Source organism: Orbicella franksi, chromosome 9 (assembly GCF_964199315.1).
Source record: "Orbicella franksi chromosome 9, jaOrbFran1.1, whole genome shotgun sequence".
Taxonomy (NCBI): domain Eukaryota; kingdom Metazoa; phylum Cnidaria; class Anthozoa; order Scleractinia; family Merulinidae; genus Orbicella; species Orbicella franksi.
In genome coordinates this window covers 7973633-7997324 of record NC_138153.1, presented here as the reverse complement: position 1 = coordinate 7997324, position 23692 = coordinate 7973633, and the positions used below count along the sequence as shown (strand labels likewise).

The following is a 23692-nucleotide window of genomic DNA, read 5'->3' as shown; positions in this document are numbered from 1 at the left end:
CTGTGACTTCGTTGCCATATTTATTGGTGACATTGTAAGGTGCATCCTCGAAAGTGGTTGACAGCTTATTTTCCTTCCTTTGTTTCACCAGCACACGATCGCCAGGAGCTAGACTGTCCTTCTGCGCTCCCCTTCGTTTATCGGCATAGTCGGCTCTCCTCTGTTTCATTTCTGCGTCTCGGTCTCGTGCTTCACTGTCAATGTATTCACAATTTGTCAGGTCAGGGATCTTTGACCGTATCTCTCTGTTAAACAACAATTTGGCTGGAGAGACTCCAGTGCGGCTATGAGGTATGGTCCCGTAGGCTGTTAGGAACTTCCTAATCTCTACCTTTAGGTCCTTCTTTTCTGCTTGGGAAATCTTCAAGGTTTTGGGGCCACAAGGGCGTGGAGGTTCTATGCTGTATGCCGTTTGTTTTCAAAAATGTTCCAAATTCCTCGGACGTGAATTATAGTCCATTATCTGTTTTTAGCGACTGCGGGAGACCGTGCGTACAGAATATTCTCTCCAGGCTTCCTATAATGGTGGCAGATGTTACAGACTTAAGGATGTCTACTTCAAAGTAACGACTATAGTAGTCTGTGACGACGAATACATACTCTCCGGAAGGTAGGGACCCCATCAAATCTTCTGCTAGATCTTGCCAGGGCTGACTGGGGAACTCAGTATGTTTCAAGGGTTCCGGTGGTGTGGGCAAACCAACCAACTGCCAGCCATGGCAGGTCTTGCATTTTGCTTGAACTTGTCTATCAATTCCAGCCCACCAGACCTTGCTGCGGAGTCTTTGTTTTGTCTTTGTCAACCCCTGATGTCTTTCGTGTGCCAGATCTACTACTCTGTCGCGTAATTTTGCTGGGATAAGCAATCTTGTTCCTCTTAAGGCTAGCTTGCCTAGAATGGAAAGTTCACTTCTTACGGCTTTATACTGTGGTGGGGCATTGTCCCATTCTCCTGTTGTGATGCAATTTCTGGGTCGAGCCATGACTCTTCTTCAACCTCCTGCGCAGACATAGCTGCTGGTGTCGACGTTTCCGCCACAACCGGATAAACTCTTTTGCATCGTCATTCATGCATACCCCCTTTCCTTTTCCAAGATGTGAAAGTGGGTCAGCAATGTTTTGTTTACCAGGTATATACTGCACCTTGAACCTATATGGTTTCAGTCTCAGGGCCCAGTGTTCTATCCTTGCTGAATTGCGGGAATTAGTAGAGTAGATAACCTCAAGGGGCTTGTGGTCAGTCAGCAGGGCGATTTCCACTCCATACAGGTACACGTGAAATCTCTCGCAACCCCAGGCATGTCCGAGTGCCTCTTTCTCTGTCTGAGAGTACCTACGCTCAACATCTGGTAGACTGCGGCTAGCGTATGCGAATACTCGTTCGCATCCTATTTGAACTTGTTTAAGGACCGCTCTTAAACCCACAGGGCTAGCATCTGTGATAAGTTTGGTTTCTTCTGCATTGCTGTCGAAATATGCCAGGGTTTCTGCATTTGCCAAGCTGTCTTTTAGAGCATCAAAAGCACCTTGTTGCTATGTGTCCCACACAAAGGGAGTTTGCTTCCTTGTTAGCCCGTGAAGTGGCTCGGCAATGCTTGCTAAATGGGGGATGAACCTGGCACTAAAGTTCACTAATCCCAGAAAACTTCGTACCTCCTCTGCATTTTGAGGCTCTCTTGCGTTAATGACTGCTTCCACACGCGACTCTGTTGGCCCGATCCCTTGGTTGGACAATAAATATCCCATGAAAGTCAGTTTTGACATGCTGAACGCACACTTGTCCCTGTTCAAAGTAAGTCCCTTTTCTTGAATACGTTCGAAGGTCTTCCTTAACCTGACATCATGCTCTCTAACAGTACGACCATGAATAATGATTTCGTCATGAATGTGGTAAGCACCTTCACACCCCTCTAATACTTGTTAGATAGTATGCTGGTAAAGTTCTGGTGCAGAAGTGATACCCAACATCAGGCGTTTATACCTGAACAGCCCCTTGTGGGTGATTAATGTGGTGATCTTTCTGGACTGTTCTTCTAATTCAATCTGATGAAAGCCCCATCTTAGATCGAGCTTGCTGAATACCGTGCTCCCATTGAGTTGGTACAGAACATCATCAACTGTGGGTATGGGGTGGCGCTCCCTTACTATGGCCTGGTTAGCTCTTCTCATACCTACACAGAGCCTAATGTCTCCAGAAGGCTTAGGGACTATTACAACAGGGCCTACCCAAGGGGTTGGCCCCTCAACTGGCTCAATGATGTCATGGCTTACAAGTTCTTCTAGTTTCTGCTCAATTTTCTACCTTAATCCAAATGGTGAGGGCCTCAACTTTTGGGCAATGGGCTGGATTGATTCGTCAACATGAAGTTTGGCCTGAAAGTCTCTGAGTTTTCCACCTCCAACAAAAATCCCCTCAAATTCCTTCCGTAAATTCTCCTCACTGACAGAGTTAATCTCGATTTTCAATTTTGCCAACAGTTCAGAGGTCTGTCGGCTGAGTATTGGCCTTACCTTCTCTTCCACAACAACGAAACGTGCAGCACATTGTCTATCTTTATAACACAATTCAGCTTCAAACTCACCGACAGTGTTGAGTGGTTCCTCCGAGCCATAAGAGTACAATTTCTTGTTTGATTTCCATGACTTACACTTGATTTTCGTCTTTTTGAGCACCGCCCACGTCTCCCTGTCAATGACATTGCAAGTGGATCCTGAATCAAAAAGCACACCCTCCAGATGTACTCCTTCAAGTTCAATGGCTACTGTTGGTATGTCTCTGGCACCTAATTGAACTGTAAATGCAAAGTCGTCGTCCTCGGTCACGTGACGAACGTTTCCTTTTTTGGTTTTATCTTCGCCATTAGTCCTACAAAACTTTGTGAGGTGTCCAGTTGTCTTACATTTTTGGCAAGTAACAGATCTGACCTTGCATTCCGGGTCTCGTGCGAAGTGGCCTTCCAACCCACATCGGTAGCAATTTCCTCTCTTCCTTTTGCCGTAATTAGCTTGATTATCCTCCAACGCGTGTGCATTGTCACCCTTAGAATCATTCTCTATCAATCGTGCTTGACTTTCAGCCGCTTCCTTTTGGAGTGTAAGCGTTCCGCTTGCTTCCAGCAATTTCTTGCGAAGGTTGTGTGACCTGCATTTGTCGATCAATTAATCACGGATATGTTCTTCCTTGGCTTCTCCAAATTCGCAGTTCTCCGACAGCTGAAACAATTTCAGCACGAATTGATCCGCTGTTTCTGACTCTTCCTGTTTTGCTTGACAAAACTGGTGCCTTTCAAAAGAAATGTTAACCTGATGTGCAAAATGTGCATCTAGCGACCTCATGGCTTTTGCGTACCCGGAGTCGTTTTCTGGAACCGGTCCTGGGTCGGTCAGGGTGTCGAAAATATCCTGTACGTCTTCCGCAGTGCAGTGAAGGAGCAGTGCCTTTCTCTGGAAATCCTTTTTGACGCCTATAGCTTCAAGGAAGAACTCGAAGGAACGTTTCCAACGCCGCCATCTTGGACCAACGCTAGTTGGGTTGCCTTTGCAGTCGAACGGACTAATGTTTCCAAATTCGATGTTTACCGCCATTTTCGGTACTTTTCCTCTAGGAGACTATTGACGATTGGTTTTCATCCTCGTCGCCAGTTGTAATACTCTTTTGTTCGCATTCAAGCCGCATTGAAGACAGTATAACCTTGCTTTTCCGTTTTCACGCACACGTGTTTCATAACAACAAGACCTATCCTATAAGACACCGCGGAAATACGTTTTTTGACGTCACAGTAACTGGTCAGTGGTCATCACCATCGGGCTGTGCTGTCCTTCGATCGAGCAGTCTCTGAGGTCGGTATTTTGCTTCGTTTTAAGGTCGAAAATATCCTTGATAGTTCTCGTTATTGGTGAGTTTCACGTCCTTAAATGGGTTTTTGATACTCAAGCAATGCTCGTAAAGAATAGCGGTACAGGGGAGTCATTTTGTGTGGAGTAATGTGTAGTTTGCTGACTCGAGCCAGCTCGAGCGGACGAAGCGTGGATCGTGTTGCTTCAGCCGCCCTCGCCTCAGAATTGTGAAAATCAACGATGGGTATTCAGCAAAGCAGAAAATTTGTCCTGTGTGCAGCTTTTGCAAGGATTTTGAAGACTGCTTGGATTTAAAGTGTAATTTGCACGAAATGGTTAAGGTACATGTAAGTCGGGACCGTTTTATTCACACTCACTTTGCGCCGACGTGTGGTGCTTGTTCATTGAGATTATGTTTCGCAACGCGTCCAAGAAACTTTGATAAGAATTTGTCTTTAAAGACTGGCGTTTTGGCGTTTCTATCACCTTTCTGACTTTCTGCGCCTTTTGGAACAGGTGAAATAAATTTTCTGTACCTGTCGTTTGCTGTCAAAATAAAACATTTGTTACATTTGTTCATTTCATTCGCAAGATATTTCTGTATCATTAAAGATTGTTTAAGCCTACATTCATATAATGGTGGCGTTTGCGAAGGGAGTAGAAATCGAAAATATTGTGATTTGTTGGCCGCAGTGAACGCTAGAAATACTGAAAACATTCAAGACCGCTCAATATGTTCGGTTCATTGACAATTTTTCCTTGCTTGAGGTCTTTTTTGTTTACATCGATTAAATGTTGATAGTACATGGAAATTTTCAAGACCGTTTCCTTGTACATGTATGCACATGTAACTAAATATTTTAAAATGCCCAAACACCTGTATTTTTTTACAAGAAACCGCTTCCACTTATGGAATGTGGTCAAGTTTCACTTCTTTTGATGCTGAAGACATTCAACATTTCAGAGAGGCAGTAATCAACTCGTCAATGAAACCCACTAGTTTATTTTGTTTACTCAGTCATTTGAAGCTTTTCGATTTCTATTTCCCTATCTTACATGTGCATTGTATCAACTTATATAAATAATTGACTGTTGTTGTTTTTCCTTTCATTTAATTTAATTCAGATGAGCTTTGCTCAATCACTACAAAATAATTTTTACATTACAATCATACATGTACATATCACATGCTTTGAATCAATATGAAATTAATTACGATCCCCTTAGTAATAATATTGTATCATCCTCCCTTCTGTAAGATTCTTACTTAACTTGTGACCACTTTATTACAAGACATTATAGCACCTGATGGCAATAAATTATATATATGTAATTATATGTATTTATTTTTTTCCTGTGATAAATTAGGTAACAAGTGGGTTTGTTTATGCCACTGTGTCTCTGAATTGGCTTACTGTCGTCTACAAACCATTGGTAATATATCTTCGCTGCATCTAACTCAGATACTAGACACAAAAGCATGTATTAAAGAACAGATACATTTCTTACAAATTAATATTTATTACATTTAGTTCATCACTTAAGTTCTACAACATTGCTTTTCTCCAGTGAGAAATTTTGTGCAAAGTCTGAAGTTGTAAGTTGCAAAAACAAGTTCTGTCAGTAGTTGCGAATCACTTAAAATCAGGCTTTGGTACAGTAAACTGAATGGCAGAAAGCGAGGAAATTAGAAATTGTCTCAAATACACAAGTGATAAAAGAGGTAAAGTTGACTGAAATCTACAGACTCCCTTTTTTTAGGTTTAGGGTTAAGGTTAGGCCTAAGGGACAAGGTGGGAGGTGCGGTGGTCTTGTGGTTAGTGCACTCAGCAATGGATCGAGCGGTCCGTGTTCGAGCCCTGGTCAAGGACATTGTGTTGTGTTTTTGGGCAAGACACTTTTACTCTCACAGTGCCTCTCTCCACAAAGGTGTACATATGGGTACTGATGAATTTAATCCTGGGGGTAACTCTGTGATCAACTAGCATCCTATCCAGGGGGTAGTAGAAATACTCCGGTTCATGCTACAGAAACCGAGATAAGCCTGGCCTGATGGGCCACTTGGCTCTATGCAGACTTTACCTTTTACTTAGGGACAAGGTACTGCATCAAGCGGGGGAAGGGACAGTGGAGTGAGAACCTCCCACTTCCCATACCCTGTTCTCCCACTTCCCATACCTCTATCTCTTGACTCCCACCCTTGTTCATCCTGCTCCTGTCCCCTGTAAATTAAGAGACTCAAAACACATCCTAGTCATTTAGCTGCACAGTCCTTAGGCATCTCCTTTTCTTTTTTTCCTTCGTTTTCAGCCTGGCTACTCTTACCCACGTCTTTCAAGTGAATGACCTATAACGTAACCACTGTCAAAGGGTTTCATTTTGAGCCCAAGGGTGAATTTTTCTCTGCCCGTCGGCCTAGAAGTCTCTAAAGACACTAAATGAAAGTCAAGTAGTTGCCATATGGAGAGCATTGGTCAGTGTTCTCTCGGTGTTTTTACAGCATTGATGTTGTGGAAATCATCCATGGACAGTATCTAAAAGGACTTTTGCTGAGCCAGAATAGAAAAAAATGTACAATAGAAGAAGTTTTCTATTGGGAAATCCAGATAATAGTAATATGTAAACAAATATTAATTTTAGAAAGTTATACAGAGTCTCAGGCTTTAAGGTAATGTGGTCAGAAATTGTCTGGGTGGCCTTATAATCAGAAGATTGTTGTGTGAATACAGGGGGGATAGCCTATTTATAACTAAAAATGAAATTCATTTATTGAGTTTTAACTGGAAGTTGTCATTACCCAGATTTTATGGTATTTTTATTGTCTTACAATAACATATGCATGTATTTTTAATTATCCTTTAAACAGCTTTGTATTCCATGTCTTCTGCCATCTTTAGATAATCAAATGTCATGTACTTCTTGTGGCTTTTTCTAATAGCTAAATAGCTTTTTTTTTCTAAACTCTAATAGCTATGCAACTAGTTTAAAATAATTTTCACACTTTAGAGGCGCTATAGGCAAAATACAGAACTGCAACAATTCGAAATTATGACAAGAAACAAAGAAACAATAATAAACATGAAAATTTAAAATTTTATTTTCGCCATCCTCAAGCTTCCTGAAGTATAGTATGATTAAAATTGGATATTTTATGATAAAACATACCTTGGTGAATTCTTCCTCGAGTTGAGGCCAGATTTTGAACCCTTTTGTGGACTCATTCCTACACAAGATTTATACGAAGTACTGCTTCGATTTCGGCCAACTTGGTCTATAATTCGGTGATACCGAGTGAGGACAGGATGACCGTGTTTACTTACGTGAGTGCCCCCAATCGAACACGAGCATGTCTTCCCGACGAATGTGATCGAAATGCCGTTTACATACCGATTCATACGGTTAAAGCCCATCAATTCAACAAACTTGAGAAGTTGATTTCCTCAGAACACCGTTACAGCAACACAGAAGCTGCCTAGTTTTAGCCTTAGCGCACATCGTAACGTAAATTGCCACTGGCTCGCCGCTTACGAGCATGAACTCTCACGAAACAACAACAATTTCACACCGTGTGCAAGTTCAGTTTGGCTTTGGCACAATATATAATATTAACTGAGAACTATCCAACAAATGAGCGGAGTTTAAAAGCTAAGTTTACAGTGTGCGCTCTAAGTTTTGTATCTTTTTGACTGTCGATAAGGCTTGCTGCGAAGATAATGTAAAAGTTGCAGGCATTTTGTAGTTTTGTTAGGGTGTACCGCTGACCAGCAAAATACTGTATCGCGCCCCCAAAAACGTATATCCGCGGTGTCATCCTATAATACTTGTTACAGGCAGCCACAGGCAGCCCAGCAGACACTACAAATAGTTTATTGACACTCCCCTGATGGGGCTTTTCACTGACAATAGTAACAAGGACACACTACTACGCTTCTCACTATTTACCACATTTTAGTATGGATCTACTGGCGTTCTATCACGAATGCTGTTTCCTGATCGGCTACGTTACTCACTATCTATTCTGTTGTTGATACTGAGTAGCGCTTGTTAACAAAATGTCGGCCACTTCTTTGCGTTTTCGAGGTGTCTACGTGGTGGATTTAGGTAAAGTCCGAACGATTAGTAGATTTATACTAAAACAATTAGATTATTCGCTCTCGAGCTCATAATATAACTGATAAATAGAAACACTCGTGGAAGTTTGGGAGAACTAGAACTCGAACTCGTTCTCCCAAACCTCTTTTTCTATAACTCTATGGACACGCGGTAAATGTTTTCTATTTCTTATATATAACTAACCAACATTTTTAATAGGGTGTGTACTTTCGTTAAGGAGAAAAAAAGACACATGATATCGCAAAAAATGATTGGTGATTGCAAGCCCTATACTTTTTTTCATTTTTCCCAAGCTAAGACCCAGAAATGATCTATCAGAAAAAACAGGCGACAGCAAACGTTTAAGATTGCCAGATTAAATCCGCGCAAAGTTACAACAGCCGTCCACTGCACTGTATTGTCTGTAGTGAATTGTCGTGCACTCGATGCCTTAACCTTGGCTGGGTTTATTGGCCTGTGAGTCCAGCGCGAGCGTCTTTGAATGCGTTGCTGAGAATTGTTTGATCGTGTCTTCGTTACTTGAAATTTTGAACTTTGAATAGTGATTTTGGGATAATTGAGCTCTTTGTGACCTAGCCGTCAACAAACCTAAAAAGCAAACATGCGATAAGAAGAAAACAAACAAACTCCGCTAATAACACCTGTTTATATCTCTCTTTAGATTATCAATCTCCTACACTAACCTGCCCCGACGGTACTACTACTGTAGGCAACGATGCAGGGAAAAATACATCATCTGTTAGTTGGAATTTTTCATTCACTGACAACTCTCTGACGGAGAATCAACCTGGAATAACGGAGGATCTCTTTGACGTCGTACTGACGATAAACGATGTCAATGTGGATACAACTCTTCCCAAGCTGTTAGGGATCGGCACAAACGCAGTGAAATACGTTGTGACAGACGTTGCTGGAAACTCAGATTCCTGTACTTTTAGTTATTTTGTAAATGGTAAGTAGAGACGTTTCAACATTTTCTCGATTGCCTCGAGGGAATAGTACAGGATTTTGTCTCTGCAACGTAACCTCTTGTGTGTGCCTAGTTAAATGGAAAGCTGAAGAGATTTATGATCCTACTGCTTTGATTTCTGTAGATACTGAGGCTCCAGTCTGTGGCTTCTGTCCACCGGACCAAACCATCGCCAACGCCACTGGTGATGAAATAAGGGTGAACTGGGACCAGCCCGAATGTACCGACAACTCCGGAGAACCGCCCTACATCTACTCAGAGAGACAATCTGGTTCACATTTCTCGGTTCCCAGTTCCACTGAAGTGTTGTACATCGTCCGTGATGGCAACGACAACGAAAACTTAGACTGCTCATTCAGAATTACAATCGAGAGTGAGTACTTGGCTCGTCGCGTGAAAAATTGAATTGTAATTGCAGGACATTTCCACAAAATATTTACCTTTATACAGTGATGACTATATCTTTTAGTCACTCTATACCCAACAGCACTTTTCAGTTGTTCCTCATGTTCTCCGCGAGTATTCCAAGATTTCCATGGCATGTATCTCTCTGCAAGTCCTTTCGATGAATTTTCCTATGTCAGAGACAGAGTTCTCACGAGTTTAATATGGGCCCTCTTTAGCTTTCTGTGGTTTCACCGTTTCAGTGGTATTTTACTGGTTCCCTGTTAGTACACCATGAGTTCTCCTTTCCTTAATAATAATAATAATAATAATAATAATAATAACAATAACATCACAGAGTTTTATTAAGTTTCTCCATGAGTTTGTCGCATTGTCCAAGATAAGATAAACTTATGCATTTCAATGGCTCTCCATCGCAAGAATGCAAGCTTTAGGTTTCAGGTTCATTTTTTTCAAATCATTACCTTTATTACCCAACTTTATTTTGAAGAATTGACCTGTCCACTATATGAACCTCCGGAGAATGGTGCCTTGTCTTGCAACACGGTTGTAGAAGACACATATTGTCAGGTGCAGTGTCAAAGTGGCAACGACTTTGTGTTCAACCCTCCTTTGTACTACTTCTGCCAAGACGGCGTATGGCAATTTTACGCCATACCAGGCCAAGAGTACAGTACTGATTTACCGTGGCCAGATTGTGCAGGTACGTTAGGTGAATGGTTCCGTAATAGCACACTTGCACAAGGATGTCGTCCTGTTTTGACTTTAACCAGCAGCAGTAATTCATTTTATTATAGACACGAATGTTTTACTTAACAAATAAAGAAGCCTATGCCGTGTATTACACTGTGATAAAACGCGACGGGCATTTGAGAACACGAGGGAAACTGTAAAAAGCACGAGCCATAAAAAGCAGTGCGCGCGCTGCGATTGGTCAATTTAGCGGGCCGTATGCTCCTGCAAGGCCCGCTAAAATTTCAAGTTGGTTTTGTTACCAAACTGTTTCGTATTTATCGCCAAGTGTTCTTAACTTTTATAGCATGCGCGCAAGTGAAAGTTTAAAACTTTCTTATACTCTAAATTGTGTAATAAAGCGTGCTAACGACTTAAAAACAATTTCAAACTGACTCGTTTTACTTTCGAGGTGCGTCAGAAATTTGAAACTTTTCCGAGTCCGCGTGAATTGAAATCGTTTCTGAGCCCGTCAGGCACACAGCACTGATATAATAAATATTTTACTAGCCTCGTCTTCTCTGTCCGTACTGTAAGTTAAGGATCCTCGTTTTTCCCCTTCGATTTATAACCCGCGCGCTTCGCGCTTGGGCCATAAACCGAAGAGGAAAAAACTCGGTCCGCAACTTACAGTACGGACCTCGAACTCGGTTAGTAAGAGGTATTTATACTCTGATAAAACATAGGTTTTTGACCAATCAGAGCGTTTTTTTCGTATCAATTCTCTCTTAAAGTCGTTGGTGTGTGATCGAAACATCTTCCGGTCTTCGTCGAAAGTCTTCGGCAATCTGTTTGAAAAATGTTCGGTAACGTTCGTGTGATCTTCGGACAAGTTTTGGAGAATTTTCGGAAATCTTCGGAAAATCTCAAAAACGCCCTCATCAGTATGTCCATAGAATAAAAAGAACATTACACGTTAGCTCGATGATATGAACTTTATGTTCTCATGGCTGCGCTCACTCGTGAGATATTGTTCTTGCCACTCGAACATAAAAATTATATCTTCTCGCCACCGTGTACAGTGTCCTTTATTTGTGGGAGGCACGGTGGCCTCATACCTTAGTCTCCAGAACAAGCGGTCTGGGTTCGAACCCTGCTCGGATACATTGTGTTGTGTTCTTGTGCAAGACACTTTACTCTCACAGTGCCTCTTTCCACCCAGGTGTATAAATGGGTACCGGCGAACTTAATGCTTGGGGTAACCCTGCGATGGACTAGTATCCCATCCAGTGGGGAGTAGAAATACCCCAGTCGCTTCATGCTACAGGCTCCGGCCTGATGGGCCACTTGGCACTTAGCTTGTATGCAGACTTTACCTACATTTACCTTAATTCATCTCTCCTTTATTGTTTTTAATTTTCAAACCGCAGCAGGGTTTAGATAACAATTACTGATCCTGATTAACATGATAAAAAGAAAAGAAAGAATTTTAGTAGATGTGGTCCTAAAATTGCTCATTTAGGCTCAGTCTGAAGTTTATCAGAGTAGGAACACATCTGTATCGTAGCTAGCCGTATGTCATTGTGAGTTCAATCGATTGCACTTTTGTTGAGAAGTGAGCTGGACTGAGTTCACCACCACAAGCCAGTGTGGACAGACAATATTATTTTTCTCCTGTTCCAGTTGATCAGCTCTTTCCTTACTTGCTTTTTTTTCTACAACAACAGTAACTGAGAATCCCAGTTGGATCATGATGAACATGAGTCCAAATTTCTACTACGATGGAGATTGCAATGACCCAAACGTACAAGCTAACATAACGTCGAATTTCCTTGGCCTTCTAACTAGTGCTTACGTCCCTCCATTTTTCTGCACGTTGAAACCCGACGATTGCAACGAGGAAACGGTGGAAGTATACTGTGGAGAGCTTTCAGCCGCAGAAAGGCGACGAAAAAGACGTTCTGTAAGAGAGGTATGAGACTTTTCTACGTGCGTGTAATTATTAAAATCCTGATGGGATTTGATGTCTTAGACTTGAACTGAAACTAAGGCCAATACGTTAACTGGGGTACTTCATTATTAATATTTCCCATGCCTGCATACTGCATCTCATAATTTTAATGCACAGCTCACTATGCATGCCCAAAGACAACGGGCGACTAGTTTACGTTAACGTGCGCCCCCCTTCCCCCGCGCCTCCCCCCTTAGCTGAAGGTCTGGATCCGCCACTAAGTACAGTGAAACAAACCCATAAAAAACATCGTACTTGTTGTGTGATCCATTTGATTTCTGGTTATTTATATGCATTTCTTGGCATTTTATTCATTCAATCAAGTGATGTTCTGTTGTGTAGCTGCACAACTGCACGTCGCTCTAATCTTGGTTGTGATTATTGACCAAACTTTCGATTCACTTCTGATTTCAAGGTGACTTTCAATTATAATTACATCAAGAGAGATACTGGCCTCGAGCAAGGCACCAATGACCAAGCAGGGCAAGACGCATTCAATCAAGAGAAGGCAGATAACGAGCAGTCGAGAACAGAAGTCTATGAAGGCTTCGAAACAGTTAACTGGTCAGAATATCAGGCATCATCAGGACTCGAATTAAAAGATTACAACGTTGAAAACATAAACCTCGGACCGGTGGAAGCTTATTGTTCAGAAGACGGTGCCGTGGTGAGGAAATGTGAATCGAGTGACACCAGTTGCAACAAAGACACGGGATCAATAACAAAATGCAGTAAGTACACAATTGTATTTGCTTTTGTTATATGGAGAGATGAATTGTTACTTACATAGACTGCCGTAGCTATCGTCGTGGTCTCTTACATAAACGATTAGCTGACTTGCATGGTATCGACAGCTAGGCACAAAGTAACACAAATGACATTTAACATGTCTCATTATCAAAGCCACCAGTATATTTCAGAGAGAAAAGAAAAACAGATATTCAGTGACAGTCAGGTTACTGATAAGTAGATAAGAGTTATCTTACAAATTTCGTGCTGGAACCAGCCAGCATTTGGTACTCTGGTGGTTAGCTCTCTCGTATAACGATCCTTCGATGTTTTAGGCCATTTGCTACTTGCCACCGTAAAATATATATACCTGCTTGAGCGCAGTTCCACTGCTGCTGTAACTCATCATTGAAAATGTGTAGATCGTAATTATAACGTCATAAACAACGAGGGAGTTTTCTTTTTAGCCCACTGTCCTGTGGGAACGTATTACGACAAGAGCGCGGATGACTGTCTGTTGTGCCCAGAAGGCACGTATAGTCCCAGTGAAGGAGCTCTAGGCTGTGAGGACTGCCCAGAAGGGACATGGACTCTAGGAACAAGGAAACACAATTTTACATCTTGTACAGGTATTTGTTTCTGTCTTTGCCTGTCGCAACTGTTTGATAAATCACGTATAAAGGCGAAACAGTCTAAATGTTTTATGTGCCATCTTAAGTTAATATAATAATAATAATAATAATAATAATAATAATAATAGTTTATTTATATAGCCCTGTTTCCATTTAGCTTAATAGTGCTTTAGAATAATTACATTCCAAAGTTTACAATTACAAATTTCACAGTTACAGTGGAAGCTAAAAACGCTAAAAAGTTTCTCCTTTTGGATTTCTTTAAAAGAATGTCAGTGGAAACGATACAGGGGGATAAAAACGTTTCACGTCGCCATCCCTCGCCACTACAGAGATGTGACGATCTCGAAAAATAAAAAGATTGTAGTCCTACTGCTCACATTAAAAAAGGTGTAAAATGCCTCAAAGACTTTAAATTTAACTTCTATGGAATAGTTACATACGCTTTCCAGTTTAACTCTATTCAGACTGGAAATAGGGACAAATGCTCCACGCTGACTTAAAATATTGAAACAAAAAGAGGGAAACCTTGCGACTTCATCTGAAAATTATCTGGAAACAATTTGGTAATTTTCAATATACTCGGAAGTGGATTTTTCCATGGCAAGCGTCTTCTGAAAGACATGATTTTCGTACACATCAAGTTATATGACGTTGTCATCTCGTGATCCCTCTTACTTGAAGCTTTGGAGGGTAGATTCCCCCCCTCTACCAGACTTAGCAGATCTTCATAGAGTTAAAGTCATTACATAGGGATGGAACTAGGAAAAACGTGTACTATCAATGAGGGTCTGTCACAATTTTATAGAGGCATCACAACTGTTTCCTTATTTCTTCCAATGCCTAATTCCCTCTTTGAGACGTGCCTGCAGGGAATCATGGTAGTTGCACTCATCATCTTGGACTGGATAGTTGTTTTGATGAATGCAACTACCATGATTCCCTGCAGGTGCGTCTCATAGAGATATTTGGCTATCAACGATGGCAAAAGTGCGGTCCTTCCACTTCAAATAAAAGGAAAAAATATTCTAAATAAAACCATAGAAAATAAAAATATGCAGATAGCGCGACAGCATGTTATGAATCCTCTTTGACTCCCAGCAGTGTTTTAACTCAGCTATGCAAATCCGATGTGTGGTCGAATAATAAGAGTTTGTGAACTTGTTGCAATTAACGAGTATTCTACTGAGTACCTGAAAAATTCTGTGTTTAGAGCGAGTGACGTAATCATGCACAAGACCTATTGACCTTTCCTCTACATTAGCTGAGTTACATACCGTAATCAAAATGAACTACGTACCTTTTTAACCATTCCAGATGAATGCGGCCCGGGATTGTATTCTTCAACTGGCATAGCTAAATGCTTCACCTGCCCCACTGGGACCTACTCATCAGAACAACGAAACAAAGAATGTATTAGTTGTCCAGAGGGTACTCTTACTGTTATCAGCGCAGCCACAGGAATTGAGGATTGCGGAAGTAAGTAAATTCGTTTCTCAATGAAAGTTTCTGCCGACAAAAATTACAGGCCGTTTCCACAAATATCTGGATATTTTTTAGTATGTTTAGAAGATTCCGAGATATTTACAAAATGTAAAAATATTTAGACAATTAAGGGATATTTAGAAATATTTATAGCTTTTTGGGGGGTGAGCCCTGTGTTTTCCAGCTTTTCCACGCTAAGAAACAATCCAGTTCAGTGGTTTTCGCCTTGAATGATATAAAGCACTTAAGGCAGTCATTTTCCAAAATGGCGGGTGCTGGTAACATTCGTGATCCTGAATCTTTTTCCTCTACTACTCCTTCTACTACCAGTGCAACACCTGTAACACTGAATAGAGAACTACTGTTGTAAACGATCTCTTACTCCCACAAGTGAGATTTTGGTCTTGGCTATTGAAAGTCGGTTTATTATTAAAACAACAATAACAGGTGTTCATAGCCTTTTTTCGAGATATTTAGAACATTTTTGAAAATTTCTGATAAGATTTTAAGACGATTTTACGTGGTATTTGTGGAAAGGCCTGTATTACATTCTTCATTCAGCTTTTTTCTTTCCTTACTTTGCGTATTTTGCGACGGCAAAGTACTTTACTCTTTCCGTACTTTGCGACGGCGATTAGCCGCAACAATTATTATTATTATTATTATTATTATTATTATTATTATTATTATTATTATTATTTTTATTACTATTATTATTACTTCAACTTGACCCCGTTCAAGTTTGCGGGTTCGCAACTGAGAAACGTTACGCTTCAAATTTTTTTTTTCTGTTGTTTATGCTGACGTTGCTGCTGTTTTTCTTTCGGTGAACTGCTGTTCTTAAAGTTGATATATAGGAAAAGGTTAGCTCCCTAACGTTTCTAGTCTTGCCAGTGGTGGGCTCCAAACATACACAGTATGATAAATGAAAAATGGGGAACTTTATTCTAGAAATATTTTCCAATCCCCATCATTCTAGATAAACCCCGGCCACAACTGTACAAAAACCACTAAATTTTTACTAGGGCAACACTTATCCAAAAATAAGAGGTAAGCTCAAGTTTGACCCACACAAACTAACTCACTTATTTTCACACCCCACACCATACCTCATTGACGTGTACTTTCTACATGTAACTCGTATTCCCCGTAAGGTTATCACAACACATTATCTTTGCCATGATGCCTAGTTTTAAGATGCTGCTTGTTAACAATGTCTGTATTTGTTAGTGCAATGTGCTCCAGGAACATACTCAGACAATGGAGTAGAGCCTTGCTTGCCTTGTCCTGCTGGAACGTATCAGACGGAGTATGGGCAAACATCTTGTCTACCTTGTCCTGGTCAGGAATCTACACACGGCACTGGGGCAAGTTCTTTAGACTACTGTACAGGTGCGACTTTTTTTCAGTATTTCGGTCCTAAACTCTAAACTGTAGGATTCTGAGTTCATAGGCCCATGCAACCCTTTTGAAGTCTTTAATGGAATAGTATCAGATATATTTGAGTGATTTTGTCAGGTTAACCCATGATTTGTTCGTACCCTGTTGTTTTCCATTGCTTCGTGACAGTACAGTCAACTATACACGCTAATACTCAGTTGTGTGAACAACCTAAAAACTCAAAAGGAGACTCAAAGGAGGAACATTCAACTAACTTTATCCCCGGCTTTCGCGCGAGGAAGCGTATACCAACAGGGAGGCGAGTGATGTCAATTTCATTCGTTTTTCCTCTTTAGAACACGTCGCCTCTGAACAGCACAAGTTAAAAGTTAGAAGGAAACGAATTTGAGCTGTACGTGTTCTTATCATATTCATTGCTATTTATTTCCCGGATGTAAAGTATTTAATCTGTGGTAGGTCGTGGCATTACTGAAGCCTACAAAACACAAGCCTACAATCTCAGCCACACTTAATCCCCTTATGCCTAATGAAAAAATGCCAAATTGCGATTACAGAGGTGGACACATGTGTTTCGAGTCCTTGCATGAACGGTGGAACGTGTGTGAACACGAAGGAATCTTACCGATGCGAATGCCCACCGGGATACAAAGGAGGGAATTGCGAGATGGAGATTAACGAGTGTCTCGCGTTACCATGTTATCTGGACTCCACTTGTGTCAACAAGGTACCTTTGATTTATTAGATTCTCTATTCTGTGGCCTCAATGCAATTGCTAGTAGAATAAGACTGTAGTAGCCGACACGGCCGCCACGACAGATGGTTTAGCGGAGTAGTTTACAGTTCGCGTATCGCGCTCTGCTCTGTACCGCAAAAAAGCGGTGTAAAGCCACCAGTGTTGTAGACAAACCTGTTTAGCAGTCACCTTTCTGTCATGAGCAAATACAGCCCCTCTTTACAAAGTTTCAACAAACTATTTATATTGCTTTTTTAAACATCATATATAACATAACATCTCTTCTCTTCTGTGTATAACAGATGTCTTAGAGATACTTGCATCAGGCAATCACTAAGTCATTTCCGGAGAGTAACCATTTAGGACCAGTTAATTCAGGCTCCACTACATGTATCACGTCAAGTTATTTACTATCTGTGTTTTCAGGGAATACGTCTGTTACAACTTGCTAGGATCGTTTAATGTGTCTCTCTCGTACAGGTAAATGCTTACAAATGTCTTTGCACCGATGAGTATACTGGTAACGAGTGCGAACTTCCGTACGGCCTTTGCAACCAACGAACGCCTTGTGTGAATGGAGGTAACTGCATCGATAAAGCGGGAACATTTTCCTGTCAGTGTCCGCAGGGGTATAGTGGGACATTCTGTGAGATTAACATCGACGAATGTGCCTCAAGCCCTTGCCAAAATAACGGGGTATGCACCAGTGGCGTGAACACCTATTCTTGCAAGTGCCAGGCAGGATACAGTGGTGTGAATTGCCAGATCAATATCGATGACTGCGCTGCCAAACCCTGTCAGAATGGCGGTACCTGCGTGGACGATGTACAGTCCTACAGTTGCTCATGCCCAGTTGGGTACACTGGCGCCAACTGTGAGCATCCTATTGATCACTGCGTAGGGCAGCCGTGTCGCAATGGTGGGACATGCGTGAATACACTAACTGGTTTCAAGTGCCAGTGCATGCCATCCTACTCCAAATGTCTCTGCAGCGAAGGTATGGCTGACGCTCAATCTGAACCAGTAACTAGTCAGTCATTACGGAGTCAACAGATCATGTAACATACCAAATACGAAAGACTGTGTTTCACCACATTTCAAAACATCGGGAAGAGAGTTGAAAATACGATTCAATTCAATTTAACTTTAATTTAAACTCTCACAAATTTTAATTTTACAGAGATGTAAGAAAAAATAGAATGCATATAAATATATACAAATTACCTGTAGAAGATGATAAAAAGCATTAACGAAATAATTTCAAGTACAATTGTGATTAAAAACTAAAGTGTTAAAGAAAGAGAGAGAAATGGAGATAAAGGAAGATGAATAGTTTTAATACAAGGTTGATTGAGTTTGGAACACCTAGATAGTTTATGTAGCTAATCGAGTAGGTGGTCCAAAGAAACATAATTTAGCAGAAGGAATACAGATTTGAAAAAACAATTTAGGTGAAAAGTATTTCTTCAAGATCTAACCACAAAACAAGTAATTACATTTCAACTTAAGAACTATTAATACTATTATAACTGTACGACTTGTAGCGGAGTATTTTTGACGAACATCGAGGTGTTTGGCAATGAGGTCAAACACTGTCTTGAGTGTTTGATATATCTTCTCTATCGAAAATAAAACTAAGGGAAAAAATGGAGAAAACAATGGTAAACGTTTTTGCTAATTAAGATCAGGTGTCCATACACCATCACGGTCACGATTTCCTATGTTTAAACTTGATGAATTTTTAATGACTCTGAAAGTACTAATTCATGCTTACCTTACTACAATTTCAAAATATAAGGCGCTCGGAGGTACACGGAACTGATTCCTCCGCCATTTAGTTCCTGTTTTCACACACGTAACGTCAATGACGCGAGTATTGTTGATGCTCCATCGAGAACACGTCACTCCATTGTATGATTGCCCAACAATTGACCATTTTCATTACTTCTCTTGCAGAGCTTTCATCTGACTACGATTTGTCGTTTCAAGTCAGAGCGGCCAAGTCGTATTCCAAGATTAAGAAGCCAATTTCGGACCTTAACGCACTAACCATCGCTTTTTGGATGCGTACCAGCGACCGCAACCCCGGAACAGTGATCTCCTACGCAACTCAAGTGGGTGATATTGTGCAGGACAACGCATTAGCTTTACAAGACTATTCCAGCTTCAATCTATTTGTAAATAATAGAACTGTCTTCACAGGACTGAAAGTAAATGATGGTCAGTGGCATCACGTGGCAGTTACGTGGGAGAGCGCTGGAGGAACATGGTATTCCTACAAAGATGGCGTTGAAATAAAAAGCTCATCTCAGGCTTTTCAACAAGGTGAAGTTATTTCTGGCGATGGCGTTATGATCCTTGGCCAAGAGCAAGACGAACTGGGTGGTGGATTTAACACTCAAGAAAACTTTATCGGCGATATTAGTCAACTGAACATCTTTGACTACATGCTGTCTGCTAACGACATTTATAACTTGGTATACAGTTGCGATCATGTAAAGGGAAACGTAGCAGCCTGGAGCGACTTTAGAGAGAGGCTCTTTGGAATATACCACTTAACTGACAAATCGTACGCGTGTGACTGTGAGTGCCTTTTATTTACCTGGTACAGTTCGTATTTAATGAATGTGATCACAGTATTTAGCTAACTACGTAAAGAACGCCTTTTTGGCAAACGTGAGACATGGGATATTGGTTATCTAAATTTGCTTAGTTTCACCGCTTGATAAGATACAGGTTTACAATTGGATAATGAGCTGGAGATTTCTATCGCGCAAAGAAGTCGAGAGCGAATAAGCTAATTGTTTTAGCATAAATCTATTAGTCGTTCAAAACTTAATCTAAAAAAAAACAAAAAATCGACCGTCATTTTGATAACAACAGCACGGTGCCACGCTACTCATTATCTACAACAGAATAGATAGTGAGTAGTGTAGCCAATCAACGAACGGCATTTGTGATAGCACGCTAGTAGATTTATAATGATATAGAATAGAAGTGACCCAATAAGGAGGATCCTTATTCGCTTATGGAATGATATTCTTGTCATTAGGTATCGACAACAATTCACTGGTGTTGATCCAGTTGTATGCCTGGTTAGAAAGGGACCCTGTGCCTTTACTCAAATACGTAGCCAATAGCCAATAGCAAGCTTCAAGAGAACGATAATGCAAAGCCGTCGTTTGCTTTCAATCTCTTTCAGTTGCCGCCGAGCAGAGGAAATACTCCCTGACTTACAAGTCTTACATATCTGCAAACGATGACAAAACGGTGGATAACTCGTCCCCAGAAGCTTGTGCGTCATCTTGCTCGTCGGAAGCTTCTTTCATCTGCAGGTCTTTTGACTTTGATAACTCAACTAACACATGTTGCTTGAGCAGCAAATCAACGATTGACAGTGATCTGACAAGTTCATCAAGCTACAATTACTACGAGCTGAGTAAGTAAAACATGCCTAGCTAATTAATATATTATGTTCCCGACAGGCAGGTAGTTTCAGGTGTGAACGTATGCTGTTATTGGTCTAACGTTTGGTGGTTAAAACATGGCACTGTAACTGATGCCTTCTTTAATTTTGGTTATTTACTCTTACTTATTGCGTATCGTTTTATACATGAGCAGACTCAGATATAGAGGACAACACCACTCACATTTTGACGCTACTAAATTGATTGGCTGATTGACTGATTTATGCTAAATGGTCGTTTTCGACTAAACTGGCTTAAGCATTTGGTGTTAGACAAGTAGGGCTGGTTTGATAAAAAGCAGTAATAGGCAGTCGTCCAAAGACAAGTGCCTCTAGACCTGAATAGATGAAATGAATATTTCACTATTATTCACGATGAATGAAATGAATATTTGAAAAATAGCGTAGTAAAATGGTGAACCGAGAAGCGATAGGTCAAGAATAATTTTAAATTTCTTGTTTTCTCTCCACCTTCCTTATGATTATTACCTTGTAGACTGTCTTAAAAGCCTTGGAGTCTCGACAAGCAAGCGCATTCCTGACGCTGATATGACAGCATCAAGTCAATACAGTTCCCAGCACGCGCCACTAGGAGGTCGCCTGAATTTTCAAGCTCAGATAACTTCTCAGGGGGTCACCACTCAGATCGGAGGTTGGTCTGCATTGTCTAACGACCAGAACCAGTATCTCCAAATCAAGTTTGGCCAGATTTTCCAGATTGCTGGTACAGCCACTCAAGGCAGAGCAGACGATGCTCAATGGGTGAAGAGCTACAAACTGGAATACAGTACTGACGGATCAACTTGGACTTACTATCCAGACGTAAGATGTACTTTCAAAATCCTTTTAATGATGATTTACAAAGGAAAAAAGATACTTGAAATTGCATGTGATTTAAAAGGAAACTGTTGTGCTACGTCAGCGTCCAAGTCAATAACCTAATTAATTATCACTGACTTGATCAAGCGGTCCTAAGGTGAGCGTCGTAAAACCAAAACCAAAGTAATCACTCTGGCCAATCACAAAGAACACGTACAATCCAGTGAACTAACCAAAACTCAAAGTAAACGCGAAGCGCCGGAAAACCTGTGTGAGTGACTGTGTGAGTGACAATTGGTTTTGGTTTTAGTTCTGACTGAATGAAAAATCGCGCGAGTCTTTTAATCCAATCGTGTAGCGTGGTACTAGTGGAAACTAATAAATTTTCGACACTGAAATGAAAAGTGCTCCAACGTCAACTTAGACATAAATTAGTATTGCTGAAGACGTTGAAAAGTGGACGTCTTGAGCGCCAGTGTTTGGTCGAAGTAAAAATGAGGATATGTTAGTTACTGAAAACGTCACAAAATTACTTTTATCAGCATTAAATGTACTACGTCGTTTACACAACGCAACATTATCATTTTAATATTATACAGACTCTCACTGGTAACACTGACCAGGACACGGTAGTACGAAATGAAGTCAGAGTGTTTGAAGCCATGTATCTAAGGTTTAGACCACAGGAATGGAATGGACACATTTCAATGAGAGTAGAAGTATATGGTTGCCCACAGAGTAAGTAACTTTGTAAACTGTTCGACACAAACAAAGCCAAAGTTATTTGTCTAAAGGCCCGAACATTGAAGTCCTATTAGAAGTTTTCTGGTTACAGGATTACTTACTTACTGCCCTTATGCCTGCTAGCATGTAAGGCAGCAACAAAGGCCAGAAGTCAAAGGTATATTAAGGCAAAAAATTAACGGAATACAGGATATTTCAGGGAAAAAAAATGAGATATGAGAGATTAAGATCAGATAAAACGGTACATCGAGTAGAAAAATCGTTCATTTTTGCAACCGGTATAAACAGTAGTACAGTCCTCAGACACGCCCCTCCCCTCCTAAAAAAGAGCTTCAACATTGTTTTAAAAGAAATCTTTTATTTTAAGTGTCTACTTCCTCCATAGCCATCGTCGCACCTGCCGATAACACGAACGAATGTAGCACTGCACCTTGTCAGGAAGGAACTTGTGTTGACCGATATAACGACTATCTGTGTGTATGTGCAAGCGGCTATTCAGGAAAGACTTGTGACACAGGTAAGAATAGATAGGATATGCATAGGTTACTCACTGTACACAAACCACGCATAAGGTCAATTATACGAAAATTAAACAGACGATTTAATTAAAGGCATCTTTGGAAAGAACGTCCAACCCATTTAAAAGAGCTTAGCGTATTTGCTTTTTCAAAACCAATAACACAATAGTTTACTGTCAGACCAATACGTGCACACGATTTAGTCATTTTTGCTTTTTTGTTTTTGTTCTTCCTTAAACTACACTCAGTGTAAAAGTCTTCATTCATCTCTCCTATCTTACAACTAGACATAAGAAGGCTGGAGACTAACTCGAAAACCTAACGGTTCATTTAGCCTCCAGGCACCAGTCACATTCAAAAGAGATTACAACAGATATTTTATCTGAAATATACTACACATATTAAATACACTAAAAATGAAATAATATTTGTATTTGTATTGATAAAATAAAGATGCTTTTGTGGTTGTTTTTGTATATGTACAATGTCACTTATCTCTCTCACGGGTTGTGTTAACAAATACAAAACGAGAGCCACTGAGATAAACGCCTATTTTACTTGTTGTTCCAAAACTAGCGTTAAACCTGTTAATACGTTCTGTTATTGATTTACCTTGAATTTAGCAAACAACTGTAAAGAGATCGGTGCACCAATTTATGGTACAAAGTCTTCGTCCAATTACAACGAGGGAAGTACAATCACGTTCACCTGCAATGCTGGATATACTCTCATAAAATCCTCATCTAGGACATGCCAGGGAGGAGCGTGGACTGGAAACCACCCTACATGTTCAGGTATCATAAACATATAGTTCAATAGCATAGCAGTCTGCCTTAGAAAAAGCAAGCGACTTTGTATGTTGAGCTTCTCAGAATGTTGACCGATTTTATTTTTGTGTTTATTTTATTGAAATTAAAAACTACGTACCATTAGACAGATTCGGTTAACGTATTGACATCCTTGTTGCTACCCAGATCAGATCATGCCGGATAATTAATTTGGGAGGTTACAATTGTTCTGTTTGTAAATACTCCCAAGCAATGACCTGGGTGTGGCAATTTGCACAATTGTAACTCCGCCCAGTGAATCATCACGTGGTCTAAATTGGGTGGCAACAAGGATGTAAACACGTTAACCGAATCTGTCTATTAATCAAC

The 23692-nt window shown here is 40.6% G+C and overlaps 1 protein-coding gene across 1 annotated transcript in view; it reads left to right on the top strand.

Moving 5' to 3' along the window:
- Positions 1-23692, top strand: part of LOC145496731 (sushi, von Willebrand factor type A, EGF and pentraxin domain-containing protein 1-like) — a 54637-nt gene that overhangs the window by 20914 nt on the left and 10031 nt on the right. The window contains exons 7-22 of the mRNA XM_081476467.1: positions 8612-8902; positions 9045-9293; positions 9816-10028; positions 11725-11969; positions 12424-12739; positions 13205-13366; positions 14687-14848; positions 16085-16246; positions 16810-16979; positions 17469-17985; positions 18945-19571; positions 20191-20427; positions 20951-21276; positions 21873-22011; positions 22403-22534; positions 23159-23329. Of these exons, the coding sequence (XP_081332593.1) occupies positions 8612-8902; positions 9045-9293; positions 9816-10028; positions 11725-11969; positions 12424-12739; positions 13205-13366; positions 14687-14848; positions 16085-16246; positions 16810-16979; positions 17469-17985; positions 18945-19571; positions 20191-20427; positions 20951-21276; positions 21873-22011; positions 22403-22534; positions 23159-23329 (4119 nt within the window). The remainder of the gene's footprint in view (positions 1-8611; positions 8903-9044; positions 9294-9815; positions 10029-11724; positions 11970-12423; positions 12740-13204; positions 13367-14686; positions 14849-16084; positions 16247-16809; positions 16980-17468; positions 17986-18944; positions 19572-20190; positions 20428-20950; positions 21277-21872; positions 22012-22402; positions 22535-23158; positions 23330-23692) is intronic.